The sequence below is a fragment of the Lytechinus variegatus genome, chromosome 8 (assembly GCF_018143015.1).
Source record: "Lytechinus variegatus isolate NC3 chromosome 8, Lvar_3.0, whole genome shotgun sequence".
Taxonomy (NCBI): domain Eukaryota; kingdom Metazoa; phylum Echinodermata; class Echinoidea; order Temnopleuroida; family Toxopneustidae; genus Lytechinus; species Lytechinus variegatus.
Window position 1 is genome coordinate 12746265 of NC_054747.1, and position 10433 is coordinate 12756697.

The 10433-nt window shown below is 36.5% G+C and overlaps 1 protein-coding gene across 1 annotated transcript in view; it reads right to left on the reverse strand.

The window, feature by feature from the left end:
- Positions 1-7957: 7957 nt before the first annotated feature.
- Positions 7958-10433, reverse strand: part of LOC121420663 (sodium-coupled monocarboxylate transporter 2-like) — a 28013-nt gene continuing 25537 nt past the window's right edge. Inside the window, exons 13-15 of the mRNA XM_041615326.1 lie at positions 10353-10433; positions 8830-8960; positions 7958-8131 (exon numbers count right to left, since the gene is read on the reverse strand). The exon at positions 10353-10433 is cut by the window's right edge and continues 20 nt beyond it. Coding sequence (XP_041471260.1) covers positions 8039-8131; positions 8830-8960; positions 10353-10433 — 305 coding nt within the window. The 3' untranslated portion in view covers positions 7958-8038. The remainder of the gene's footprint in view (positions 8132-8829; positions 8961-10352) is intronic.

Genomic DNA, 10433 nt, shown 5'->3' on the forward strand with positions numbered 1-10433 from the left:
ATCAAAAGTATCGCTTTGAAAACGATCATAAAATTTACAATCAGTTAATGTTCAAGTGGCTGATTTTATTAGTACATGTAATAAAATATGACTTTATAGATGAATTATAAGCATCTTTACTATTTGATAAAACTAAAAAAAACTTCTTTTTTTTCAGTGATGAATCTTTCACCCCTACAAACATTGTCGACGAGTCTTTTGAGATACTTTGCTGCGTATAGGATTCCTTTCGGCGGCTTTCCCCCACAGAGAGGTCCCTATATAAACTACCGCGGGCGTTGTGCGTGGTAATACGTTTATTCTTCTCTTACCCTTTTGTATTCTTCTGTAGCTAAGGACACACCAAACAGAAAGACAAGAATGGCCTTTCCCAGACGGCCGAGGGCGGTATTACTGTCTAGTGGAATAATCACCACCTTAACGTTTCTATGAAGATGCTTTTTATGATCTTGTTTACTCTTTTGATTAGCGGGGCAAAGTCGCTAAAGTGGATGTCGATTGTTCAACAAATAAAGTGAAATCGACGGAGTACTTGAAGCTATCACAGGTGTGTCATAGTGGCTTGGATGAGTCGATACATTAATGATATGAATTATGAGAAAGTGGGAGAGAGAGAAAGAGAGGGATAGAGGGGAGAGAGATTCTTAGGGTGGGAGAAAGTATAAATACACAATGAAAATCAAATATAGTCAATTAAGAATCAATTCAGAAATACGTTCAAAAATGAATCAGCTTCCCTCCCCTCATAAATAAAAAAAAAACACACACAACAACCAAAACATGAGGACACATGCAGGCCCAGCAACTACACAGACAAGGTTGTTTTCTAGCGGGATTGTTTAAAAAATTGAATACTATATGGATGTCACCTCATTTTTTGTTGACTTGCGAGAATTGTTAAATATCATCATTGTTTCAGGTCAATTTTTTATTGTGTAATAATGTATTTTGAAATCATTTGACCTATATAAAAGCCTTTAGAGGGCTAAAATAATAATTAAGAATGGACTTTCACCTTATATTTTTACACTTTCCCCTTAAATTTGAGCAATCTTCTCAAATCATCAAATCATCACATTTCGGAGCAGATATCCTTCCACTCCTCCCCGTATTTTGTTTATTCTTCTTTCGTACTATGTATCATTAGTATGTGCTTTTTAAAGAAGCGAATAAAGAATTATTATTATTAATGCAGCACATGTGTCAATTATTATTATTTTTTTTGGGGGGGGGTATTCATAGAGGAAAAGAAACCAATAAATACAATTCAATTTCAATTCAATTCAATTCAAAATTTATTGATTATAATCACAAACATGTTGGATTGTTCTCAAAATTATACAATGAAACACAAACAGAAACAAAATAATTTAAATGATATACATAATAATATACATAATAAACATACATATTAAAATAAATATGAACTTTATTACATTACTTTAAATTACGTTTCCATCATTTCGAGAGGGGGGGGGTATGAATCACGCTGCATTGCTGCTGCTCCCTTTCGTACTCCCTTTCCTCTCCACTTTTTTTAAATTACATAACTGCCTTCAGGGGGGAATTTAAATTGATGTTTGAGATGGTTGATTAGACTATTGTATAGCCTACATTACCTTTAACCAGGCGCTGCATAAGATCATGATCAAACAGCTTCTAAATCATGAACATTGTCGCCAACGTGTTAATAGTTGTCGAAGCATTGTTGGAGGCGAAGAAGTATTGGATTCGGATAACACACCTTCAGGTTATAATCATGTCATATTATCATGCTTTGAAGTAAGTTTTGTAGCGTTGGGACTTATTTTGGTCGGGAGAAGAGGATACAAAATGTAATTTCAAGGATAACTTTGCGTGATAAATAATCATCCATTTCAAATAAACAAATTACCGTGACCTGCGAACACACGTTCTTTTCTATCTTTTTCTTTCTTTTTTTATATCAAGTTAATTTTTGCAAAATTTGTTGAAAACTCCTCTGCACTCTTAACAAAATAAAAATGAATAACACTAAGTTATCATCAGGGGAAACTGGTTGGTGCTTCGTCACATTATTTTCTTGTCATATTTTACGAGGACACAAACTTTCTGACTAGTAGAGAGAAAAATATAACGAGACATTCCGAACAGTTTCACTCAGCTGGACATGGCGGCAAATGATCGAGTCAGTTTGACTGATTTGGGTTTTTTTTAGAGTGTGCTTTCTGCCACATCAATCTAATTAATTTCTAGCGTTTATTTCGTTTTCGTGTCATACATTATACCTACTCGGTTTCTGTACACAGAATCGACAACATGGATTATATCTCACATTTGTGTATAACGCCCGATCAAAAAAAAATAGCTGGGTATTTATTTCTGTATAGCAAAACACAAACAAACAAAAAGATACACTCAGGATAATGATAGGAGGTATTTTTTTTTTCCAAGCGGTGCACACTTTTACCCCAAACATTCAAGTTAGAGTATGAGTGGAGTATATCGGAGGATCGCTACTGGAAAGAACTTATATGCTTTTCACACTGCATGTCCTTAACCCCATAGTATCTTTTTTCGATTCACACTGTCTTTCTTAACCCCATACTATTTGTTTAGCCGGGGTAAACTCCTGAACCCCGGGCAATCACACAGCTCGTGAAAATGATTTTACCATATAGAGCTCGATTAACGTGCAATTTAGGCTTCTGTGATTGGCTAATGCTTAGCCTCACTTTTCCTTAGCCCTGTTTCGTTTCACACTGCATCTCTTAGCACCCGTGTTGACAGTGTAGAACTCAATGTGAAATCACCTTCACACTGCTCCATTTGATCATTTCCCGGGGGGGGGCACTTCCGTTCACGAGTGGATCGCGATACCATGCGCGACCATGGGGTCTCGAAAAGCACCCTAAACACGTAATATCCATATTCTGAAAATGCACCCCTTAACAAGTATTGGCGTGTGAAACCCTACCCTTAACAAGTATTGGAAACAAAACGATACTCTTGGCAAATATTCCCTGAAATGAACCCCTAAACAAGTACAGGAATGTTTTATTACGGTTCTTCGGTCGTCGACTTTACCTTATTTGGCCTTTTAGTACGACCCCACCTTCTACACCTCGCGCAAATAAACACGAAGTGTTGGGGCAAAAAGGACATCCTTTATAAAACATTTTAATTTTGTTTTATCATCCCCGCAAATTCGACCCTAAACACGTAATTTTCCTAGCGAAATAGATACCCTTTTTTCATTATTTTTGTGTTTTTGACACCCTTATCACGTTACGTACGTAACGTGCCCTATCGTGAAAAAGACATCCTTTTTACGTGTTTTTTGGTCGCGCATGGTATCCACTCGCCAATGTAAGTGCCCCCCCCCCCCGGGAGCATTTCAACAGTGTGATATAGTCATCAGGGCCCTGGGAATGATTTTTTTTTTTTTACTGGGAGTGCTGATATAAATTTGAAAAGTAAAAAGAAAAAGAAAAAAATCAGTGAAAAATGGAGGTCAGATTAGTCACAGAATTTTGAAAAGCCCAAAAAAGAGGAATTTTCAATACAACCTGAAGGTCATTTGTGTTATATATAATGTTTTTAATTTGTACACATTTTTTTAGAATACATGGGAGTGCTGCAAATGGGGAATAATACACGCAGCACAAGAAGGGAAAATTCGGGGGATGCTTCAGCACCCACAGCACCCCCGCTTCCCATGGCCATGTCAATGACCATGTAGACACTCTGTGAACAGTCACACTGTCGAGGTGTCCACAGTGTGAAAATATCTTAAAACCTTCGAATGTGAGCATTTTAAAAATGTGAATAATATTTTCACATAGCTCACTTTGTGAACACACTGCGATCAGCCACAAGAAAGACATAATTACACCTTTGGTATCTACTTTAATACTCGGTGTTATGTTCAATCTCTAGGGTGTAAGTTTAACACCTCACTGTGTATTTATTCTAAGGACACAAACAGATGTCAGTTTTAACATCCGAGTGTTCACAGCGCAGCTTCAGCACTTCTCAATATGCTTTATACGTCAGGTTTTATTTTCTCATGGAGGTTTATAATTATGTTGTATTGGGAGGGGCCCTCTTTTCTGTTTCAGTTTATGGTAGGAACACACCGGGGCAGCTTTTTGCTAGTAAACGACAAGCTGGTATATAACCAATTACCTAGTAAGAATCAATTTACGTCTAGCTAGGTTAATCAGGCATGTAGTGGCTGACCAGTGGCGTACCCAGGATTTTCCTAGGGGGGTGGCAAATTCGTCTGCCAAAAAAATTGACAAGCAAAAAAAACAAAAAAGGTCCTCAACCACAAATAAATGGCTTCGTATCAGAAAAAAAAGGTCTTCAAGTTTAAAAGAGGGGGCAAGTTGTGACTCGTCAGGGGGGGGGGGGTGGGCAGGGGTACCTTCTCTTGCATGAGTTGTGACTCGTCAGGAGGGAGGCAGTCATTACTCTCGAATAGTTTCATAAAAGTGGAGAAAATGGCAAATCGATCGGGATTCGAACTCACAAACCTGCGATTATGAGTGACAATACTCTAACCACTGGACCACACGAATAATAAAATGATCACAGAGAAAGTGCGTTTAATTTCATCAACCGAACATGAATTTTTGCCATAAAGAATCAAGATTCAAGAAATCTATTTCATTTACATCACAAGGTTACACTTCGTAATTCCGAAAACGAAATAAGGTTCGTTAATCATTTAGTTTTCGGACTAACGAACCTTAGGAATTACGAACCTCATTTCGTTTTCGGACTAACGAACCTTAGGAATTACGAACCTCATTTCGTTTTCGGACTAAAAAACCTTCGGAATTACGAAACTTCGGAAATACGAACCTTCGGAATAACGAACCTTTGGAATATCCGAACCTTCGGAATAACGAAGCTTCGGAATTACGAACCTTCGGAATAACGAACCTTTGGAATATCCGAACCTTCGGAATAACGAAGCTTCGGAATTACGAATGTATGCGCCATCACTTATACATCAAATACAAATACAAATCAACATGATCAAGTACAGATCAATCCATAATAATTTTGTAATAGCATAATACCTTAACATAATTAAAGGACTAGTCCGCCTCAATAATGTCATCAAAATCGGGTAAGTAAGAAATTTATGACATTTTTACAGTTTTGCTTAATTTCACAAAACAGTTATAATGCACATCCTGGTAGGTATATATACAAATGAGCAGACTGAAAACCGTCACACACTATTTCTTTTGTATTTTGTTATATGAAATATGAAAAAAGAATCTATTGTTTTTCTTCATTGTTGTGTGAAAGAAATTTCTATTTCTCCCCGAGCAAGTGGAATTGCCATTATTTTAACACTTTATGGTTAAGTCGATTGGTCTTCATTGTCAAATCTGTAAAAAAAAAATGAAGAATAAAAAAGAAATATTTTATAACAATTAAAAAAAGGAAATATTGAGGGAGGAACTGTGTCATTTGCACATCACTGAGTTATTCAAGTAAGTGTTTTGTGAAAAATAATCGAAACTGAAAAATGTCATAACTTTCTTATTTTACATTTTTCTTGCTTCTTGGCTATTTTCAAACTCCTTAAACTAAATAACAAAGGGTCGGGCTTAGGGGTGGTGGTGGTAGGTACGGTTCAGGGCCTGAGACTGAGGTTATAGGATATGAAATATTTGAGAAATGAGGCCAGGGTGTGGGGAGGGGGCATGGAAAATCCTTGTTAAGGGCTTCAATTCGACTAGGTTGTATTAATGATTGATTTTGTGTATTTGGAAAATCTTAAGTTGTGAAAGAACATCATATAAATATGTGGTACATCCAATATTTGTCACTCATTCACACAACAAAACTAATAGGCTGAGCAAATACAATCTATTTATTGTTCTGCAAATACGAGGTGTCATTACTGGCTTTCATGCAAACATCATTATTGAGAAAAGCACGTATGTTCGAATAATTTTTTAAAGACTTGTTATAAACTACTTCTGATTTAAACATGCATTATGATTTTCTCGTTTTATTGCAGGAATTTGTGGATCAAGGGGTGGGGGTGGAGGGGGGTACATGACTTATTCCTTCTATCGAATATCCCATAATGCATTTATAACCAGAAAGCGATTCTCTTTATATTTTTGAAATAGTGAGAACTCTTTTCTACTTGTCAGGATTTGTAACGAAACGTACACCACCCTGCATGGGCCTTACAATGAAGGGGGGGGGGCAAAAGACAGGCCTATGTCATTCGAGCCAACCATTCGCATTTTTTTCATTTTTATTATTATTGTTTATTCGGCATTTCAAAATACATGAATAACAGTGCAATACAAATTACATAAAAATAGGATATACGTGACGTAATACAAAGGACCTGGAATAGAGATGAAGGGTCTGCCTGGGTTTGTAAAATATTAACTGAATTCATGACCCACATAATCTTTGACTACTTTATTTTTCTACGATCGGATAAGAAATTGAGCTACACTGAAGAATTTGACAAATAAATAATACAAATTATCTATTGTAATTGCAATTGACTGAGTATTCATTAAATCTAATTTCACTATGATATAGTTGAGAAAAAGTGTATGAATATCATCTTGTTTTCCCAAAATTGGGAAGAAATATAACCAACTTTGGAACTATATTTTGACTGGCGAAAGGATATTAGGGCTATTTCACTGTTTCAAGTGATCAATTTGATCACTCAGAGAAGCGTTTCACAAAAGGACTTGTCGTATGTTTTATCCGACAGTTACCTTAGTAACGGTGACTTTCGGCCAATCAGAATCAAGGAAGGTAATCAGATTTGACAACCTGTCGGATAAAAATGTTGGTGAAACGCTCCCAGGAGATGTCTTCATAAATACAGATTTCTTTTAATGAGCCGGTCGAGGGACCCATTTTGTGGGTCAGAAATGGATTCTAAGATATATAACCTATCCACTGGTAGTAACATTCGACCCCCGAATTTCATCCGCATTTTTTTAAATTATTTTTTTTAAGTTGCCAGTTTAACACACATAGGTCTAAGGGAAATGTATTAATTAGGTCAGAGAGACCACAAAAGATGTCTTGCACTGCGAAGCAGAATCAATCCTTGCACGCATCATATGCATTGCAAAAGCAGCACTAGCATACCTAAGGGGGGGGGGGCAGGGGGCATACTGCCCCCCCCCCCCTGACGATCACAACTCATGCAAGGGCCTCCCCCCCCCCCCCCCCGAGTCACAACTGATCCCTTTTTTTGTCAATTTTTTTTCTGGTGCGAAATGTCCTTCATTTGCGGTTGAAAAACATTCTTTTTTTTTTGGGGGGGGTGCTTGTCAAATTTTTGGACGGACGAATTTGCCCCCCCCCCTTTGAAAAATCCTGGGTATGCCACTGAAAAGCAGATCAAATCACAATGGAAAGTTTGGAGCTCCTAGTCGAAAATTGTCACAGCGGAACAGCAATCTCGTCCGAAATAGTTATGTCGTTTTCCGAAGTCACGGACAAATTGATCTTTCGATGCACCCACTCTCGACAAAGGCTTCATTGTCTTAACGAAGGACATTTGGCAATACATTCTCTATGTTCACGGAAACGTTCTGCGTAGCGGTCGAGAGAACTCTATTTATTGAGATATAAGTATTTTCAGCCCGGACAATCCCTTTAATATTGCGCCATGTTTCTGTTAAAAATATTCATAGGCGCAAGCTCATCCAATAATGATTAATTACTATACATCTGCTGAAATAAGTGAGTTTTGAGAGACGGTTTTGAAGTGTTCAGTGTTGTCAATTTCATGGAGAGTAAAGAAGGGAGGGAGTTCCAGAGAAGGGCAGCAATAGATGAAAAGGCACGTCACGCATGAAACCTGTTCGTCTTCTGCTGAATATCTGTTCATCATTTTCTAACAGAGACCAAAGTGATAGCCTGGAACTTTCCGCAGAATGTATGTATGTAGTCAAGTGCAGCATTGTCAATGATGAATATTCCCACATCCCGAATCTCGAATAAAAAAGACTGTGAACTCGATGAGAATATTACTCTTTTCGTATTAAGTTTCTGTAATTTTATGGAATTCTATTCCTCCTTCTTTTTCGTGGTTTACTTGATCCTGTTTCCTCATTGCTTGGTACTCGTATTCCTTCTATATTCGATGTCGAATAAATGAAAAAAGGAGAAAACATGAATTATTAGAAATAATTATGTTTTTAACAATCATGTTCTGATCAGAAAATAGAATAATATGAAAGCTCGTTATGTAAATCCAATTTGATAACATTATATCCAAATCTAACAACAACAAACGTGGGTAGGCCTATAGCGTATCATTTATTTCATTCATCTCTATTCCATGTTTCGTGGTTTTCTTTGGTATTTTCTTGTTACATTCATTTCTTTTAATCACTTGAAAAAGGGGTAACAATGAATGAGGTGCCCAATTCGACCCACCCCTACACTTTAAACACTTAGGCCCGTATTCTGAAATCGGATTTACTAGATTAAACCCTGGTTTAAATTTGTGGATTAAATATGGATAGCCAATGCGGCACAAATCACTAAAATACACATACAATTTATTAAATGATATAACATTCAAATTATTCATAATTGTCTGGAATGATAACTGAATTATTTTGAAATAAAATTCTACATCTTAAAAGCCAAAAAAAGGGGGGGGGGAGGGTAAACATATGAAATATATAAAATACACAGAAATTTTGAATGTTTGGCTCCCCATAATTTTAGCACAGAGTTAGACCATGGTCTAAGCTAAACCTGACTTCAGAATATGGGCCATTGTTTTTTAGCTTTCTTAGAATGGTAATATTAAATCAAATTTACCTCGTCTGCGTTAAAGTCCTCCCCTACCCCGCAGCGGAGTGGTATCTTCCATTTCTCAGGCAGGCAGCAAAACAATCTATCGACCACTGGACATATCAAACGGGGGTCCAATTTTCTCGGATCCTGAGGGCCTGAAAAATCAGATAAGACAGAGGTGATAAAAAGTTCGGGCTGATTTATTGGCCGAAGTTACAGTCACAAGGATGTAAGCTTGAATCAGGTGTACACGTTTAATACCTGCATTACAAAGGCTTGCACTTCTCATGATCAACCAACGATGCCAGAACTGGCATAATTATGCTTTCTTGCATAATTTCGACCCTTTCAGCATAATTCATTATGCCTGGCATAATTAGACTTTTTAAGCAAAGAATCTGGCATAATAATAGCATATTTAGCATAATTTTGATCCCCCAAATGTTGTTTTTCATTTTTCACATTTCTACTAACTAATGATTGGCGCCAGCACCGACAGAAGTGGGGGAAATCGTTCACATGCATGCATCCACTCCTAAAATTTAGGTTGATTTCCTTTTTTTTCTCTCTTTTTTTTGCTTGTATAAAAATTTGGGTTAGCCACTTCTAAAATTTAGGTTGAAAAACTTTTTTTAAGGGTTTGGCATAATTTTTGGCGATTTAGCATAATTTTGCTGCTCCTCTCGCATAATCGGATTTTTTCACTGGCCACGCTGTGATCACCATAACGTCCATCTTTCTGCAAAAATGATAGACCTATATTAATGTTGCAGTATTTCATCATGATTATGATTCCTGATACAGGGTTAAGTATTCATATACAAATAGGCCTAATGAGGTGTAAAAACTCGGGTGTTAAAACTGCCAGTTGGTGTCATTGGATGACAACATCATGAGGTGTTAAAACTACACCCTATAGATTGAACACAAAGCTAAAGGGTATTAAAACAACAAGAAACAAACGTGTTGTATTAACACGGGCGGAAATCGGTTAACACTTCATTTATTACTGCACCTTTACAGCGTGGAAATCATTCAAAATTAATATGTAACAGCATTTTGGTCCCGTTTGAGAAAGAACTGTTGTAATAAAGACGAACTTTGAATAACAATTGCACAATTTCTATTTTAAAAAAAATGCTATCAGCCAATCAGATTGAACGTTTTTCAGTAACTTGTAACTGTTATTGCAAATTTGTTATTATTACACGTTTAATGAATTTAATAAACAAAATTATTATTACGACCCAATATTTATTTGTTGTAGTTTTGTAATGTAACTAAGATAGGGGCTTGCCTCTTGTACAAGCTTTGCTTTTTTCGGCAAGTCCCTCCGTCTTACCTTTAAATACAAATGTCATTTGAGATAAATTTATTTACTGAATTGTGTTCCTTAAATTTATGATTATTTATATATACATATTATATTTTGTAGTATTTTCGACCTTGTTTTGTTATGTTTATCATATCACTGTGAAACAGAAATAAATAAATCGAATCAAATCAAATGAAACGGCTCCCTTGCCATTGCATTCAGTATTACTTACCTGTTAAGATGCTGATTATGATAGCAGAGACAACAGAAACGAGAAATGAGAATACTCCCCACCAGGTGTATGAAATCTTAT